The sequence below is a fragment of the Pygocentrus nattereri genome, chromosome 6, assembly GCF_015220715.1.
Source record: "Pygocentrus nattereri isolate fPygNat1 chromosome 6, fPygNat1.pri, whole genome shotgun sequence".
NCBI lineage: Eukaryota > Metazoa > Chordata > Actinopteri > Characiformes > Serrasalmidae > Pygocentrus > Pygocentrus nattereri.
Window position 1 is genome coordinate 21,134,724 of NC_051216.1, and position 20,229 is coordinate 21,154,952.

Consider the following 20,229-nt stretch of genomic DNA (forward strand, 5'->3'; position numbering starts at 1 on the left):
GCTTTCAGTTTTGCAGTGATATTTTTCCACACACCCAAAGTTCAGTCTTAGAACCTGGTTGCATTTTATGCTTCTCACAATCCAAGTAACACATTTGAAAACAGAAGCACTTGTGAAACAGAGCTTGCTTACCCCTCTCTCAAAGATGAAATCTTTAAGTACTATTTATCTGAAGGTGACCGTATCAGCAGGTTAACTTTTTTTTAATCACTTTTTAAACTCCAGTTTTAGAAGGTCCTGCTTTTTCACTTATTTTCCTTTGATTTTCCCCTTTATTATGCAACTGCATTATACCTAATCTCCTAAGAAATATCTCCTGAAAAATGAATGACTTGCACATATTGGCCATTTCAGGTTAAATAAATAAAGGGTTGTCTCTAACTTTTGCACAGCACTGTAAATTCAGCAACAACTAAGTCTCAGCATATGTGCATATTTTAGTCCTACAGGACAGCCATCTCAGGTGGCTCCTGATGAAGCTGATTGAAAGAATGGCAAGAATGTCTAAAGCTGCATCAAATCAAAATAAGCACTGATTTCTAAAAAAGACATTTTCATCATTTTTGATACTGCTTAGTTCCATGTGTTGTTGAATTAAACCTTGTATGAGTGGGTGTGTCCAAACTTTTGACTAGCACTGTAATTCACAGTTCATTTTGAGGAATTTTGGTACAGCGCATGAACATAACTAACACTGCTATAGAATCCCTTATGAAATACAAACAGGTACCTCTGTGCCGTGTACTCCCGTAAAAACTCCATATGAGGATGTTAATGCCCCATAGACAAGCTACTTTCAGGCCTAGAGGTTACTATGTGGACAGACACCAATATATAAAGAGGAAGGGTGTGGTCAGAGGGAGCGCCTGGATTAGCGGCTTCAATTCACCTGTTCTTTATTTTGTCCTTTCCTGTTTAGTTCCTCTTTTCTCTCAGAGATACTAAGCCTATGTTACAAATGTTCCAACCCCTGAGAGTAAACAGAATTATACAAGACTTTACAAGAGATGAAACACTGAATGCAATTTCTCTGGTCTCCTAATTAAGGTAAAATAAAGTACACAAGTTTTCCTCATTCTGTTTCTAAATAGTTTGGACAGAAATGACTTTTCTGGATATTTATACATGGTTCTGCTCTTTGAACTACAGAATGCCATTCAATATTCAGAGATGTGGAATCTTCACAGAAGAATCTTTTTTATCAATCATCATCAGTATATTTTTTTTATGTCAAAATGTTAAAAGGATCAACTGCACTTTGTAGAGATAATATAACACTGTGAATTTACACCACCATTATACTCACAGTCAGACAGCTTATGACAAGGAAAATAAACTCTTCTCTTGTTTTATTGAGTAAACATGAACAGAAACACCTTGATAATAAGAGTGGTCAACGGTGAGTGGTCAGCCAGGTTTGAGCTGACAGAATAGCTACAGAAGATCAGATAACCACTTTGTATTGTGGTGAACTGAAAAGCATCTCAGCGTGTACATGTTTGAATTGAATGAATTGAACTTACAACTATTTGTCACTGTGTTTGTACACTGTGAGATTAGACCTCTGTATTTAACCCATCCATGCAGTGAAACACCCACATACATGCATGCTAGTGAGCACACACACTAGGGGGCAGTGAGCACACTTGTTCTGGAGCAGTGGGCAGCCCTATCCATGGCGCCTGGGGAGCAACTGGGGGTTAGGTGCCTTGCTCAAGGGCACTTCAGTCATGGATGGTCAGCCAAGGGGATCAAACCGGCGACCTTCCGGTCACAGGGTTGGTTCCCGAACCTCCAGCCCATGACTGCCCCAGTGTTGAACCTTGAGGCATGTGGGCTACAAAAATTTGCTTGTTTCAAATTCTGTCAGCCAACAACAGAATGCTGAAACAGTGGTGGGCACAGAATCACTAAAAAAGGGCAGTTGAAGACTGAAGGAAAATATAGCCTTGTCTGATATATCTTGATTTCTCCTGAGACACACAGATGAGTAGAGTCAGAAATTGGCACCAACAGCATGAACGCATGGACCCAATCTGTCTTGTGTCAACAGTCCAGGCTAGTGGAAGTGGTGTGTGGTTGAATGTTGTCTTGGCACACTTTGGGCTCATTAATAACAATCAATCATCACTTGAATGACACAGCCTATTTGAGTATTGTTGCTGACCATGTACATCCCTCCATGCCCATGATTTACCATCTTCTAATGACTACATCTAGCATGAAATATGTCACAAAGCAAAAGCTGCCTTAAACTGGTTTAATGAACATGATAATGAGTTTAGTGTTCTTCAGTGACCTTCCCAGTCACCAGCTCTGAATCCAGGAGAACACCTTTGGGATGTGGTGGAACGGGAGATTTGCTGCATGAATGTGCACCTGGAAAATTCACAGTCTCAATGTTTCCAACATTTTGTGGAATCCATGGCATTAAAAACTGAGGCCGTTTCGAGAGCAAAGGTAGGCCCTACAAAGGGTCTAGAAGTTGCCAGCATTTCGTTGCTTTTCTGTGTGATACATGTGAAGCTCCACACTTCAGTAGCATCCCTGGTGCTCTGCATAAATAATAAATGTATTTTCATTAACTTTGGCTTCAATATTCCAATAGCAATAAGCTTCAACACTTATTATACAATAACAAATATTTTGATGGAGGAGGTTGAAAGTTCTTATTCGATCAACATTTGAGTGAGTGAGTGACTGACTGAGTGAGTGAGTGACTGTCTGAGTGCATCTGAATAGTTAAGTAAAACTTCCATTCCTGGTTGCTTTCCTTGATTCTGCCTGATCTGGTAGGCACGTGGCTCCACATGTTAGTCAGTTCTGCCTACATTAGATGATGAAATCAGCTACAGATTAGGCAAAAAGAAAGGAAGCAGACAGTAAAGGAAGTTTCTTGTAAGTAGATGGATGCAAGCAGTGAATAAGGGAATGAGTAAATGAGGAAGTGAAGGTGTGAGTGAGGTTGTGGATGAGGGAATGAATGAGTTAGTGGGTGAGTGAGTGGGTAAGTGAATGAATGAGACCGTGGAACAGTGAGTGAGTGAGACAGTAAGTAGTAAATGACTGCAAGAGCGAGTAAGTGAGTGAGCGAGAGAGAGCAGGTTAGTTAGCTAGTTATTAAGTGAGGATCGTGGGGTTCTTCTCTGAGTCATTAGGTGGCAGTATCTGCACACTGAGCTGAGCAGAGCTGTAACGTAGTTGCAATGCCGGCTCCAGTGGCTGGAGGCACTCTGAGTGCTTTATTGTTCGGAGACCGAGCCAACTGTGGATCTCTCCAGCGTAATCCGTTTCCACGGGCAGCCGGCCGACATGGCGACCGCCAAGACGCTTCTCTCCGGAACAGCCAGTGTGTGAGCGGGTTTGGGTCGGGCAGTGTTCGAGATCAGCCCCCGGACACGGGTGTGTTTCATCCAGAGCTGCTTTAGGGGTAAATATCATACGTGGACGCCGTGTTTTGTAATCAGGGTAAGTAACTGTGCCATTCCTTATCTTGCACGGTGACGGCATTGTAGGCTGTATCTGTAGGTTAACTTGTTTGAGAGAGATTAATGGTAAACATAGTGAGGGGACACTTGAACTGACTGGCATTCGAGTCGTAATTGCTTTGACATTGTGTGTGGAGATAACATATCCGCAGCCAGTCACTGTGTCATTTATGTTTCTTCTTACCTGGACAGGTTAGCTAGCTAGCTAGCCAGCTAGAGCATTGCGATGGATTCCTCCCGAAGGCGGACATTTGGAGTAGCCTGGCCGGTGGCATTTGGTCTAATGTCATTACTTTCGACGTCCTGAGACTGGCTAGGAAGTCCTCCGTGTCTGTGTGGTTAAATACAGGTCAAGGAACGAGTCGGTGTGTCTGAACGCCTGGACATTTTTGTGGCGGAATAAGACCATTCCAAGTGTTGCTGGTGAAAATGTTTGGTCTGTCGTAATGCTACGAACTCGCAAGGGCCAGCAAATATTTCCACGAAGAAGACGGTGTCTTATTCATATTATTTACAACCTAATCTGAATAATAGTTATGATTTTAACATTTTTTGTTTTTCTTTTATCTGTGCCCAATTTGCTTATAGACAGGCATAGAACATATCAAGTTAGCTGACGGACAAGTTTAGCTGCGTTAATAATGACCGAGGTGTGTTTTAATTCATTTGTTCAGGCACAAGAGCTGCGCTGCGTTTGGGGTCGGAATGGCTGTAACCGTTGGATACATCCGTCATCAGCCTGGCCCATCTCAGTATCTGTGTAGACAATGAATCGTTTGAATGGGTTTTTCCTTCTTCTCTCTGCTATTGTAAGTGGTCAAAGTCAGAGATAAGCTCAGTGGCTCTGGTTTCACTGGAGCCCAGTTAATAATTTAATGCGAGTGTTTCCCGTGGCCGTTTCCTGCAGTAGCCGTACTCAGTGGAGCTGTGGAGCTGGCAGCTGCTCACCTCCTCCCTCTCCCTCTCCCTCTCCAAACAGATTTAGCCTTTATTACCGTATTACATGTTAGAGACACTGGAAGCTACAGTGATACAACATCTGCAGTTACATCTGTTAAACCGCCACGTCGTCCTGTGGTTTTGGCTTATAGAACTCGAGTTAGGGCCGTTTTGTCTTGTTTGGAGACACTAGCTAAGAGAATAGCTTATGGTCCAGCTGCAGAGAATACAGTATATTAGATTTAGGTTATCTTTATGCTGTTTTTGCTACTAGTCAGTTGGATCAGATAGCAGTTGTGCCACACCCAGCGCCCAAACTTGTGTTCAATTCAGCAGTGTGTGTGAGGGTGTTAGGGTGTGGGAGAGGTGAACTGATCATATACAGGGAGAGGGAGGTTTAACTTGGTCTTCTTGTGAAGAGCAAGAACAGAGGGTCCACTGTTCCAATACAATCTCCAATATATTTCTTTCTCTCTCTCTCTCTCTCTCTCTCTCTCTGTCTCTTTCTGTCTCTCTCTCATTCTTATGTGGAATTTTCTCTGTAAACAACTTCAAAGCCAGCTGGGACAGTGGTGGGGTCACGGTTTTTCCGGCCGTTAGAAGCCACTCCTGTGTTAAACGTTGGGCTTGAAGCAGTAAGCTTTTTCTCCAATGTTTCCGCTTGTGTATATATCTGTAGTGATGATGGGAAACTGCTACTGTGCACAAGTGAGCAGAGATTGAGGAAAAAGGGGGTAGAAATTCTACATTATGTTATTTGATTTATGAGCTTGAGGGCAGGACAGGCCATGACACAAAAACCCAAGCTTACTTTCCTGTTTTTTCACTTTTAAGGCTGGCAGTAAGTTGTTTAATTTGGGCTATGTCCAATTCTAAGTCAAACACTGCAGAGTTTTAATAAGGGGCCAAGTTTTTTTTTCTCTTGTCTGAAAGCAAACCCAGAAGTTCAGAATGGTGAAGAAATGGTAAGCGCTGCAGAATATCAGATTATGTTTTGTGGTTGTTGATTCATGGAATTGATAAATGCATTGTGTAAATGTTATATAATTGATAGACCCTTGTTCAATACAGCTACATTAGGTATTTTACATCTCAAGTCAGTTTCATTCTCGCAAAGAGGGCATATAGGAGAATATCAGATTCGTTCTGATCTTTAGGAATGAATGCTTTGTGTTTGTGTGTGAGTGCATAGGCAGGCGTTGCTTCTGTGCATGTAACTGACCAGGTGGAGATGATCATTAATTGTTGTTAATTAATATGTTTAGGTTGTTAATTGACTATTCAACACCCGGGCTCTAAATTGAATATTCATAGACATGCACTGAATATTAATGATGATTAATGAGGCTTAACAGAGAACACTGTGAATAAACTAATGTAATGTGGTGGTTGAACGCCAAGAGGCTGATCTAACGTCTGAGCCAATTGTGTGCTGGCTTGACATTGTCTAAGGGTCATTATGTGTCATGTTTTGTTATTACTTGGCTGCAGGTAACATATGGTGCTTTATAAGTAGGTCTTAGAAAATATGAACTGTATACTGAAGACTAAGGTATTGTTTGGAAAGCCTGAGAGTGCACAAGACTGATTTGTGTTTTCTTTGCATATAAGGGTTCTGTCTAATCACTCATGTTGCACCACCAACCTACGTGGCTCTCAAAAGGTCAGCAACGGTGATCTCATCAGAAATGCACAGTGTCTCAGCATGATACTATAAGAAGTCTTTTCTCTTGATGGTGACAACAATGTGTACATGTAACATCTGGGATATATACCTCTGGGTGTATATACTCACCTTTGAGGAGAGTAGTTACTGATTTTTTTTTTTTTTTTACAATTTTTTTTTATTTGACCTTACTCAGGCCGGGAACTGTAAAGACATCACATGACAATGTTAATTTATGCTTGTTTACAAACTACAATGTTTTTGCACTGTTGTTCTCTACAGTCACTGATAGAAGTAATTAATATTAATGCTAGCTACCTAGCAAATATATAATCTATGGCAGTAGTGTAGGAATGAAGCATCAGCATCAAACAAGGCAAACACATCAAAGCAGCGTATTTGAATTAATGAAAAAAAATCCAGTCTAATAAATGAGTTTTGAGATCCATGATGTGATATACATTCTCCGGCTCATTCCTTGATGAATTTTCATCTCGTGCACTTTGTTGATAGCCTTTCCCTCAAGACCTTTAGGCCAATTTCTGATGCCTTAATTATATGGAAGGGGCGGGGGTCCTTTAGAACAGTGTTTCCTGGTCCTGGAGGTAAACTGCCCTGTACATTTTAATGTCTTTTCTGCGTTCATCACACCTGATCCAACTAATTAGCTCATTAACAACCCTTCAGTGAGTTGAAGAGTGTGTTAAAGCAGGGGAAATGTTAAAATGTGCAGGGCAGTGTGTCTCCAGGACCAGGGTTGGGAAACACTTCCATTAGAAGGCACATCATACCCACATAAGCACACGCTATGGGCTCCAAGTCACAATTGTATGCTCCCTTTCTCTCCCTCAGTGCCTTTCTCACTCTCCCTTCTCTTGCCCCTTTCTTTGGCTCTGATGCCCCCCCAGCTGGCTGAGGCCTTGTGCTGACATCACTGTTCTGGAATGTGTGATAAACAGAGTGGAACAGAACTGAGAGAGACAGACAGACAAAATAGACAGGAGGGAGAGAGTTTAACTGCTCTCAGGGACTTTCAGAAAGCCCAGGGGTTAGCACTGCTACCAAACCCTTTTCTGTGCTCATGTGTGCACGCACCCACATGCACAAAGACTTAACTCTATGGAAACCCTTGAGGTCATTGCTTGTTGTTGGTAGGGGTATTGAATTTCAGCAAAATGGAACAAGGGCAGCCTTATTTTCCCACCTCTTCAAGGTCTCATCAAGAGTGTCACAAAAAAATATGTGAGACCTTTTGGGAAATCAGTGTTTGAAGGCCAAAGTTGTCATTTGTCCTGTGTAAATCCTTTGTGTGGCTCTGTTTGTGAAAAGTGTTGATAGTAATTTGAGACTGCACATAAGATGGTGGCTTATTTAATGCCTGTCCCTTAGTGTGAAAGGTAACTCTTTGTTCTCTTCCTGGCTTTCCTCTGGACTCTACTCTTCACAGGTTTGTTGAGAAGTTAGTTGAGTTGAAGTGGACTTCATGAAGCAATCCAGAATTCAGCTAATCAAACAGTTTTATATTATTGACTAATTTAAATCCATTTAAATCTGAAATGCTGGCATTTTTGGGTGATCGGAGAGTTTGGAGCCAGTGTAGTGGGGTTTCAGGATTATGTGTGATAAAAATGATGTACGCTGATATTCTCCTATGTTGCATAATTTCATCAATATATTATATATATTATATATATATAGAAATGCTGTGACTTGGTGCTTTAATAACTTCAGTAGCTTATATGGTCGTAGTTTCAGCACCCACTATAGAGTGTACTATAATTTATGACCCTGTGTGAACTGCTAGAACACTCAAATAGCACTCAGTACAAACACCTGGGATGGGTCTGTGCAATCATACTCCATGCAGCAGAGTTTACCCTTATGTGCAAGCATTTTTGATTGTCTATGAATGGTATGGGCTATAAATGTTTTGGTTATTTGGTATGGCTAGAATATATTTGCTACACAGTTTATTGTCTGTAATACATCCCAGCACTTTCAGAGCATCCATAATGAATTTTTGATAGGTTGGTTAGTTTTGTGCTGTGGACATTTCTGTGTTTTTGTTTGAGAGCCTATTTGCATGTTGTGGGCTTTAGTGATATCGGTGCATTAAAGGCAAATATTATGCGGCTGTAATGAAGACTAGAAGTGTTGTTTGTAGGCTGATGTAGCGGGTGCAATGTTAAATTGAATGCCTTAATTTTGGCCTTTTACTGACTAATTGTACAGACCAAAATTACTGTTTCAATTAATATCCAATTCATTGTGCAACTCTACAATCTTGCATCAGTCCATTGCTTCATGAGAAGCCTCTGTTCATTCTAGCATTCATTCAAGTTCACTGATGACCCTCATTCACACATTATGATTTAATTATGGAGTAGGAGGTTCACTGTCCTCATTCTCTGTCACACTGCTGTAGAGTGCTGGCCTGCTGTGAGATGTACTACGCACACTCTGTGGCTATTTCTCAGGAAGTTTTCTCAGGACTGTACTGCCAAGTCTTTAGTGTGTGACACCTGTGTGTGGTGTGTTCTTCCTCTAGGCCTGTGGAGACACTGAGGAAGACAATGGTGGAGCAGGAGCCGACGTCTACAGCGGGGCAGCGGCTGGGTGCCCCGGACACGCTGGGCATTAGCACGCTAGAACCAGGCCACAAACCACCCACGATGCCCTCCGGCCGGCACATAGCCATCAGAGTCCGGATGCTGGATGACTCGGAGGAGATATTTGACGTCTCTGTGAGTTTTACTCTTTATGTATGACTGCTGTCTGTTTAATGAAGTAAAAACCTGAAGGAATAAATGAAAAAAATGCTACCTTGGGAACAGTGCCAAACCCCACACATTACATCCCCTTGTTGTGATGTCAGTGCTTAGCAGCACCAACTCTTTCATCTGTTTAAGCCACAGAGTTTGTCGTTTTAAGAGTATTTAAAATCTTTAGATAAAAAAAATCTGCTAAATCCTTCTTAAGACAAAACTACTGATCATAGCAAAGAAGATACATGAAGCGTAGAGCTGCAAAATATGCCCAAAGTATTATTAAATAGCTTTTTTTTTTTTTTTAACATCCTTAGGGTATTTTGTGAAAAGTTCAAAACTTTTGACAGGAGGTTTTTGTTTACTTGGTAACCAAAAGTACCAAGTTTAATTTGTTTTTGCATGAATGAGCAGAAAGTATAGTCATTCTGTTTTGTAGAATCAACACAGCCTGCAAAGCACATACAAACACAGTTCCTCATGCTAGTGGTGATTTTGGTCTGAAACTCAAACTGTTTAAAACTGGCATTAATTATTTACTTCCTGTGGGTCCATGTGCTTCTTGAATTTGAAGTTTTTACACTACAAATATTTTTGTAAGTAAATGGTTACAGCTTGCTGCATGATCTACAAGAGCATTGTGCATTTGTTTTGGTTTGTGGGAAGTTAATGTGGCAGCTTGAAGTTAGTGAACAACCACCAAGTGTTTTTAAAGGGGGAACAAAGTTGCTGGTAGATTTTTCCTCACATGTTTTTGAAGTTTTCTTCATGTAGAAGGTATGAGGTTTGAGATGTTTATCAAAATTTAAAACTCTATGTCTCTTCTGAGGGTCTGTTTGCCTTTTTTCATGGAAGCCATTGTCAGTAATTAAGACTAGGTATCTGGGTACATCCTATCAGAGTAAAATGACAGGGGATTTATGCTACTGCACACACCCACCGCCAAATTAGTTGGCTTTTTTTTCTAGTTTTTTTTTTTTCTTGTTTTTTTCCTTTGGGAATGCACCAGTAATGGAATTGTGGGTTCTGATTTCTGGTATTTTTAATGCACATATCTGCTGATACTGATGCATAAACATCTTATAAAATGTAGAACTTGGTCTAGATCCACCTGAATTGGTATTTCTGTAGGTAGAGCTAAATGAATAAAAATGCAGATTTTGTCACTGTAAAGATTCTGCTTTTCCAGAATACAATAAATGTCATAATATGTTTTGAAGTATCAGTCAAATATGTCCAATTCTGCTATTTTATCTTTAAGTAAACGCCTGCTGATGCTGATATGATTCCAATATCATGTGCAAGCCCTCTTGTTTTACAAGTGCAATAAGCCTATTTGAGCCAAACCAAGTATAGTATGGAGTCAGAGTTATGTAGAATCAAGACATTAACACACAAAATCTAATTCAAATTGAATCTTGACCTAGTATCTTGAAAATATGTGCATCATTACACCCCTAATATCTTGACTGTGGTGCAGGTCTTTAGAGCCTATTGGACCTTAGCATACCTCTGGGTTTTGCTTCAGTTCTGTAGTGAGAGTTTGCGGTTGGTGAACTGCACTCTGTTGCTAAATGTGGAGCAAGAGCTTCATGCCGGGTGGAGTCTGAAATCATATGTTTATTTTACTTGGAGCCTGCAATATTGCAGTTTTGTCAAACCACTGCTGAAGAAGGGAGGGAGTGAGCAAAAGAAGGAATGGGGCCGATTCCTGCAGCCCTCACTCTTTCTGCTGTGGGTTTGTGAGAGAGACAAAGTGTGTGATGAGAGAGAGACTGAGGACAGTAGAAACGTCTTGTGATTGAAACTCTGTTCCCATAGCACACAGCCTGACATCCGGCCTGCACTCCACCATCGTTATGCAAGCGTTTCCCTACTACTGCTCCTGGAAGGAAAACTTTCTGCACAGACTCCAGTATTTTGGTGCTATTACTTGGCTATGTCTGAGAATTGTTTTTCTAAACATCACACTCTTAAGCTGCACAGTTCTTTTGCTACTGCTCTGCTCTAGCAGGACTCATTCTCCTCTAATTTTAAGAGAGGGACAGATTGAGGATGAAGTAAAAGGGTAATTGTGCAGCAGAAAAGCCAACCTTCCATTAGGAAACATCGTGACTCTGTGTTTTTGACCCCAAAATTGTGTGTGACTTCTTTTTACACAAAAATGTTTATATACAAAAAAAAATTGCTAAGCTTATTGACATTGTGAAGCTGCTTTCTAGTAATTTTAAGATTACCAAATCCTATTTTTATTCAGTTTTGTTTCAGTGTTGAATGCATGGACTTATATTCAGCTTTCAAATCAGTCTTGCTGGTCTGTAGAGCACTTAAGGTCACATTATTCTCATGTTCTCCAATCAGCAAATTTGTACCTGAACCATGATTACACCCTACTGCATTTTGAACAAATATGATTAATAAAAGTCTGACACACTTGGAATATCACTATGTGCAACTATAAATGATCTTTGTTATTAATGTCACTTTCAAGTTGCGTATCTATGGCTAGCGAGATAAACAAGTATTAAACTAAGAACTCTTGCTCACACAAGGTGTATTTCTTATAGATTAGTGAAACTGCATTGTGACATTGTGGTAAGTGTTGCACTAATTTCACAATATTTTGTGGTTAAGTTTAAAAAATGCTCCTGAATTCTTGTAGCTATGATGCCTCAGATGCATTTAGCCATGTGTGTCTAGTAAAAGGAACAGTTGAAGGATGCTGGTCTTTTAACTGCTTGTTTTCTCAATTCACTGAACACATTAATTCCACTGCATTAGTCTCTTCTGTACCAGTGAAATCAGTGGTGAAAACATTTTCAGTAATGGGACGCCAGGTCTGGCCTCCTCTGTTTGCCTGTTTGTCACTCTCAGGTTCTCTTGCTGGTCTTTTACATAGAGCAGCATGATTATTACAAAAATGATAATTGCAACTGGGTGTTTTCCCAAGAAAATTAGCTAGGTTGTGTGCTTTGAGCCCTGGGGCTCATTTAGGTTGAGGGGAGGTGAAGCCAGGTGCCTTGTTATTGGGTTAGGAATGTTTCATACTTGCGCACAGATAAGGTTTGGTAGATTTTATTTGTATTTTTTGCTTCTAAACAAAATTTTTGAAAATATAGGCCACAATATCTACATTTTTACCAACTTGCATATGATATTACAACAACACATTTCAGCATGTAATGAAATAGTTTATTTTTGTCAAGACTGTAGGGGATAATGCAGTTGTTGATTGCTTAAATTAAACTTCCTAATTTTATTAAAAACTATCTGGAGTACTGAAGCATCCTAGCACCCTGATGTCATGATCACTTTTTCTAAATGTGTCCTTGTATGTTCAAACTGAGAAATTGTACTGTTGTTTGAACAATGTATGCCTATTTTGATGCCAATTTTGCAGCTAGACACTTTTACTATGGAGCAGTGCTGTTGTGCTATGTGCAGATTGTGGTTTGCCATTGTCTTGCTGAAATAAACAAAGCCTTCCTTGAAAAAGACAATGCCTAGACGGTGTCTTTACAAATGTGCACACCATACCATCAAAGATGCAGACTTTTCAACTGTGCACTCAGAACAAGCTGAATGGTCCCTCTTTAGCCTGGAGGACATAGTGGCCATGATATCCAAAAAGAATTTCAAATTCTTGCTCATCGGACCACAGGACACTTTCCCCACTTTGCCTCAGTCTACCTTAAATGAGCTCAGGCCCAGAGAAGGCAGCAGCTTTTCTTGATCCTGTTTATATCTGGTTTATTCTTGGTGGAGTTTTAGCTTGTGTTTGTGGAAGCTGTGATGAACTGTGTTCACAGACGTTGGTTTTTAGAAGTGTTCCTGAGCCCATGCAGTGATTTCCACTACAGAATTGTGTCAGGTTTTTTTATGCTGTCTGAAGGCCCAAAGACCATGACCTATCAATGACATATCAATGGTCTGTTGCCAATAAACCTAATTAGTTGTGAGATCTTCCTCCATGGTGGTGTGTGTGTTTTTTTTTTTTTTTTTTTTTTTTTTTTTAAAGCATTACACAACTTTCCAATACCTTGATGCCCCTCTACCAATTTTTTTTTTGAAACATTTTGCTGGCATCAAATTCAAAATGGGCATATATTTTTCAAAAACTATAACATTTCTCAGTTTCAACCATTTGATTTGTTGTCTTTGTACTGCTACTTGAATATAGGGTTTAAATTATTTGCACAATCTAACATTTTCATACCGTTCTGACTTTTTTTTTTGGGGTTGTATCTAAAGAACAGTGACTACATTTGATCACTCCAGTGGCATCTAGCCAGCAGCTCAAATTGTGGTAGAATGCTCTATTTGAAGTCATATTTCATTTTCCATTAAACTTGTCTATCTTGAGATTTGTAAGCCCACATACAGGCCCAACATTTAAATTGGTCTGCAGATTGCATTGGTTTGGACATGTTGGGCCCTAATATATTCAAAATACCACTGAATACATGTTTGCCAGCTTGATTTATTTCAAACACTGGCCCACTAGTTCATTTTGATCGGATCTACCTAAATGAGGGGTTATCAGTTTTGGTGAAAACTATCTGAAGCTAGCTGTTTTGAAACTCAACAGCCAAACAAACACAGCTGCCCCTTCAGTGTTTCATGAATGCATGCATGTAATTAATTGGAACAAGTAAAGTAATGCTATCCTTAAGTTCCACACAAGCCACATATATTGTTGGGTTTGGGTAGGCTCCTATCTCCAAGTGTTTTCCTTAGATAGCACAGTACGTGCACAGTTTAGAATAAAATGTGTTCTGTAAAATAATTAAAAGTAAGCTCAGCATCACACTTAATGTCTTTCAACTCGCTTAGCCCTATCTAGTGAGAGTTATTTTTTTTAATTTTCATTTTGTTTGGCAGTAAAAGCTGTAAGGTTGTGATGGAATTGACAATTTTGGTATTTTTTTATTTATCATTATTCCTTTGTAAACCCAACCACCTGCGTCTAATCAGAGCTTACTCAGCTGTATGGCAAGCCTGCAGCTCCCTGCTTGTGTGCTCGGGATGCACAACATGATTGACAGGCTTGTCTCCTTGTCCTGATATGGCTTATTGTCCTGATTGGTTGAATATTAGGTGGTCCATTCTGTTTGTTTTTCTGTGACAGCCACAGAAACGAGATGGTACAATATCAGCTTGTATTCTGCAGCAACTCTGGAGAAAAGCCATCATGGTGACCACTGCCCACGCTTCCTTCTTTTTACTTTTAACTTGTGGTCTGACTCTGGTCAGGCAGTGGTGGGCCCATGCTTACCTGGCTAGGGTGTTTGACTCATAGCTTTTCTTGCCTTTTCAGTTAATTAAATCTCTTAATTAAAATGTTCTTCAAGCTCACATATGCAAGTCATCATGCCAAACTGTGGCTGTGTGTCTTGGTCTTTATTGACAACACATGAGACTGATACAACATGGACTATACATACAGATTTCAAGATAAACATCAGGGATGCTCCCTGATATCAGATGCGTATTAGTGTCACCAAAAACATTAAAAAACAAACAAACCATCAGACAGATGTTTAGATTTGACCAATATTTCAAACTGACATTTGATGATGATTTTTTTTTTTTTTGTACTCTAGAGCAAAACATGTAGGCGATATTGGTCTAATGTGCTAAAATACTTGTTTTTCAGTTTATTGCACATTTATATAAATTTTTATAAATTTTCTCTGTAATGTTAATTTAAGTGGTACTAGCCCTAGTTTCTACATTTTATGTGATTTTATGTATCAGCATTAGCATCAGCAGATTTGTTAGCTATCAGTGATTCATGATACTGTTGTCAGTGAGCTCAGGTCCAATATTCAGTGAAACAAAACCAACAATATTGCTAACATGTTGGCCCATTACAGTGTGGTACAGAAGTAATTGGACAGTGATTCAGTTGTTGTTTTGGCTCTGTATTCAGTCAGATTGTGGGCTATTTGAAACAGCTAACAGCTGTTTGGCTAACCCTGCCTTAGTTTGGTTGCTAGCTGCTTTGCCTGTTTGTGTGTGTGCTCAGTGGTGTATTCCCGAGGAAGTGAAATAGATCATTATTTATTTGCTGCAAGTGTGTGTGTGTGTGTGTGTGTGTGTGTTGTGAAGGAGGGTGTGGAGGTGGGTGGGTGTGTTGTTTATGATGCTGCCGTTACACTTAAATGCCAATCACGCTGACCATCATGACCACTGGGGTGCTGGTGTACAGCTTCACACTCCCTCAGCTCTCTACCCTGCCAAGACCTAACGCTCACACCCCTCATATAATTACTCAGTGACAAGGAGGGTACTGTATCTCCAGTGTAAATCACTGTGTTGTCGAAGACCCTGCTTCCTGTACGCCCCTGTTACATGATAATTATAGGAAGTCCACCCTTAAATATGCTAAGCATACTTTCAGCATTGAAAATGTTTTAGAGACCCTCACATCAGATCTCTTCTGATCTGCTAGGAATATGATCTGGACCCTCTGATGGTGGGAAGGGGAGGGGGTGTCTCTTCTTCCACAGTATAATGAATGAGAATGGAACAAAGCTAAGAAACCAGGTCATTTTAACACACTTGCACAAGCAGACACACCGACACTGTTTCAGTAGCTCTTCACATTGACCTTTATGCTGTTGGAGGCTGAAAACTGGGCCACTTCCCTTACTGCACCCCAATAGCCACTCCACACACACGCACCCCCCCCCCCTTATATCAGACATATGCTAGGATAATCCAGCTAGCAAATCTTTCCTAGAATTAACACATTCTTGACCAGGTTCATGATGTACCCAACATGGAGTTGGTTTATGTGTGTTATGGTGTCGATGGCGCAATCAATATGCCATATCGCCCACCCCTAAATCTTTGCATTCCTTTTTTGCTTCAGTTTTGAAAATGTATCATGAGACATTCATTCTATATCATGAAATTTGTGTGTATCTTTTCTTCTTATACACACACAAGCCTATTGCTTCTTCATTGTGTGAAATGTGTGCAGGCTGGCTGGGCTGAGGGAAAAGCAGTAGTCTGTAGTTTGCCTGAGGCAGCTCCCCTTATTAGCATTCTTTGCTCTGAAATAGTCGCTCCACACTGAGGCTGCGGGAGACGTGGTGGCTGTGCAGTACGAATCTCTTCAGAAGGGGTTACGTTTTATGAATGAATTTCCACTTTAGTGAAATCCACAGCAACCTCAGTACAATGAATAGTACACATGCAGTTAGATTTAGGCCTGGCTGTGGCGATCAGCATGGTCTGATGAAACTGAATATGCTGATTGTTGACGCTGTGGCCAACCAGATGGGATGTTTGCTGTGTGTGTGGGAGCTGCTCTCAGGACTCATGTCTGTACACAGGAAGTTCCCACTGTGGAGCTATTCTTGTCCTCAGACTAGCAACTGTACTGAATGCATTCGGGACAGTAAGTCGAAGCTCTTATAGCTGATTATACCCAATATACTATGTCTTTGCTCAAGAGATGATAAAAGCTGCTCTCATCTCATAGGTTACAGTTTGTCATTGGCATCAACAGTTGTTTCGACACTTGCAATGTACAGTGCACTGCTATATTCATTGAAATGAGCATTTGCAAGTGTACATGTGTTATCTGTGTGTTTGTAGTGAGAAACTGCGTGACTATGACATGAAAGGCCTGAAAGCATGCTAAACATAACCCTACATAAGATCCACTGCAAAACAACATAAAAAGTAAGGTTACAAGAATGTCTATTACAAGCTTCAAATGTCTATATGTAGGCTAGAGCCATGTCATGTTAAACCCATTGTGGGGAAAGTAAATATGAACATATACCTTTATAAACATAGTAAATGCCTTTGAGGTGCTAGTATAAATTAACATTATTTAGCTGTGCCAAATAAAAAAACTTTCCAAATTGAACATTGTTGTATAATAAAACATAAGTGTGGCTCTCATGTTAATCATTAAAAAGTTCAAGAAAGGACTTGCTTTATTGCTTTGTTTTATGTTGAAGCAGCTTCACAGCTCTTAGTAAAAGTTGAGCATTGAACTATAAGCTGCACTTATTTATTGTACTGCACTCTGTATTGTAGTTTATTGTATTGTATTGTATCTTATTGTTATTGTATTGCTTTGAATGGCACTGCGTTCTGTGTTCAACTCTGGTTCTTTTTCTCTTGGTGTCTGCAGTGACATTTGTTTCTAGCAGTATCTGAGCTCAGGACTGTCTTTTTCTCTAAGCTATTGGTACCTAGCAAAGATACTTTCTCTAGATAGACAAAGCACTTCTTCAGTGCTGGATAAGAGCGTCTGCTAAATGCTGTAAATGTAAATGTTTCAGTGCTCAGTGGAGTTCTTTATTCCAGTCCTAACTGCATCAGGCCTATTATTATTATTATTATTATTATTATTATTATTATTATTAAATAAATTAAAAAATATATATATTTTCATTTTATAGTACATTTTGAACATGTATAACTACCAGCACACTTGTGCTATTAAAAAAAAATCTGCAATTATTCTGATTTATAAAATCTTTATATTGGCATATACCTAGAGATCTCATTTGTTCCTTTTCTTCTACTGTTTGCCCAGTATATGAGCAACAAGGACTGGTGATATTGATGAAACAGAAGATGATGGTGAAAAGCTTTTACCATTTTACCATGACATTGCCTTGGTAAGACAGCAGCAAAACTTGAATGCTGATCGGCTGTGTGCCTCTTCAGTTTCAGGCCTGAGGCTTCACAGATAAAGATAACGGAGATTATTAGTTGATAACTGGACTGAAGTGTATGTGCCTGTACATTGTGTTGCTCTGTGCTGTTTATCTGCCATCAGTCTTTTATCTTTATAGCATGGTGGACTTGGGTTGTGAACTTAATGGTTTCAGAATGACTATAAAGCAGAGTTTATTGTACACAGTAGAATTGTGAGTGTTGAATGAACTCCTGCAGAGGAGCTGAATCTAATTTAGCGGCAGTGATTTTACTGTGTACTTCTTCTGCCGGGGTCCATGGAACCACGTGACGGGCAATTAAATCTGCTAAATAAAAGCTGCTGTCTTCAAACTATTAAACCTTCTTCTTTACCAGTACTGGATGTGACAGCCTCAGACTAATGGAAGATTGATGAAGCTTCATCAGAGGAGCTGTACCTTTTATTAGGGTTTCTGTAACTCTTGGACACCTCGTTGTATGCTGGTAGTGCATACTGATGGAGACACGGCATTAAAAGCTTATTATAGGCTGGTGGAGTGCTGCAGGCACAGACTACTGCACACTGCACCCCTCTGCTACTGAGTGGGAATGTTACTATGGAAACATGATTCTATAGATTTGAGGAATCTGTGTGTGTGCTCATGAGCATATTAGGGTGAGTCTGCAGAAAGAAATATAATAAAGAACTAACTATGCTATTGAAAAGGGCTTGGCTCAGTGGGCCTTTATATGAAGGTGAAAAGACGGCAGGCTCATCCACTAACCAGATATATTTAACCTCCAGTCTCTCTCTCTCTCTCTCTCTCTCTCTCTCTCTCTCTCTCTCTCTCTCTCTCTCTCTCTCTCTCTCTCTCTCTCTCTCTCTCTCTCTCTCTCTCTCTCTCTCTCTCTCTCTCCATCGTCCTACAACCATAGCAGCTGCACACTGTAGCTCAGACTCTCTGTATGCAAGAGAGGGCATGACACACACTGTAAGCAAAGCAGCCTTGACTACTCTCATTCTCACAAGATTCAAAGATAATCAAATGTTTCGGTTCAGGGGCTTATGCTGGTCTTAATTATCCAGAAAGACATCTGGAAACAAAGACACGTCTCTGTGAAACAGAGCCCCAATTTGATCTGCGTAATGCAAGAGACAACAGGCAAGTAACAAAGGCAATGCTTTGGCATGTCTGAGAATTTTGATTCAAACTGTGTCTATGAAATCTAGCCTTTTAACCAGGGGGTGGGGGGCTTAGGATGGCTTGGTAGGAAAAGAAGGTCAGGAGATTATGTTACCTGGAAAAGGCAATGAACCAAAGTTCAGTGGCAAAACCATGGCCTGTTGGTTTATAGCAAACACAAGCAGAGCTGACAGTCTGTTTTGGAAAGTATTTTATATTATTCTTCACACTAATGGATCAAGATCCTATAGTCCTCTTCAGGCAGCTTCAGCTCTGTCCTCTGGATCGAAAGAAGAACAGAATAACCAGTCAACGATATCAGCCAAATGCAAAAGAAATCTCCCGATTGTCCCCTCTCCCACCTGATTAGCTCCACTCATGCCCTTACACAACTCATTTCAGAGAGAGAGAGAGAGAGAGAGAGAGAGAGAGAGAGAGAGAGAGAGAGAGAGAGAGAGAGAGAGAGAGAGAGAGAGAGAGAGAGAGAGAGAGAGAGAGAGAGAGAGAGAGAGAGAGAGAGAGAGAGAGAGAGAGAGAGAGGGAGAGAGGGAGAGAGAGAGAGAGAGAGAGAGAGAGAGAGAGCAGAAAGTCTGCATACAGATCGCGTCATGGTTTGTTCTCCATCAGGATTCCTCTGTCTCTGACCGCACAATCCACTGGAATGCATTCTAAATAGCTTTATCTGTGTGAAGAGATCATTTTGGTTGAAAATCATGCAATTATGTTGCATCCTTGCTTTTATTATGCTTTTGCTGTAATAAATCATGTAGCATGAGCAAACCAGTAGCATTCCTAAGGCTTCAGAATCCAAGATCCTCTCAGGATGATAGATTCCTTGCTTTCTGAGTTGCCATGGCAACTGATATAGCCTGTGTGTGTGTGTGTGTGTCTGCGTGTGTGCGTCATCTTGTCATAAAGGCTTCCATTTTTGCTTCTTGTCTCCAGACCAACATTTCAAATTGTGTGTGTTTGTGCCAGTATGTGTTTTTTAGGGCCGATGCTGAGACTGATTCGTAGCTAACAAGGAGCCTGATATATAGGGCCAGTATTCATTTGCTATAACATTTATAATCTGAACATTTACAGGAAGATAATTGCTCCAGAGTGATCATTAAGTGAACATACTGTTTACTAATGTACTAAAATAAACAACTGATCATTATTTAAAAAAAAAAAAGCACATGAAGCTTCCAGACAGTACAAACATTTGAAAGTGAAGGAAATTTTAAATAGATAAAAATAATAACTTCTAAACAGCTCAGAAACCATGTTATTAAACGAGTATCTTCATGACATACAAAAATGACAATTATATAAAAATGTGCATGGTGCTCACAGAGACCATAAAGGTTTGGAAAACAAAAAAAGGCAAGAAAGTTCAAACTTCTTAAAAATAATAAAAATGAACTGTGTAATTAAATACATAGCTCCTCTGTATATAGCACACGATCAAATGTAACACTGAGTCAAACCTATCTAATTCTAGTCTTTTATTTATTTATTTATTTATTTAATTATTG

General features: G+C 40.0%; 1 protein-coding gene across 2 annotated transcripts in view; it reads left to right on the forward strand.

Moving 5' to 3' along the window:
- Nucleotides 1-3,240: 3,240 nt before the first annotated feature.
- Nucleotides 3,241-20,229, forward strand: part of LOC108424338 (FERM, ARHGEF and pleckstrin domain-containing protein 1) — a 57,156-nt gene continuing 40,167 nt past the window's right edge. Inside the window, exons 1-2 of one of the 2 annotated variants that reach the window (XM_017692302.2) lie at nt 3,241-3,430; nt 8,642-8,837. In XM_017692302.2, coding sequence (XP_017547791.1) covers nt 8,667-8,837 — 171 coding nt within the window. In that variant the 5' untranslated portion in view covers nt 3,241-3,430; nt 8,642-8,666. Of the gene's footprint in view, nt 3,469-8,641; nt 8,838-20,229 lie in introns of both variants that reach the window. The other variant, XM_017692301.2, reaches the window with a different exon arrangement.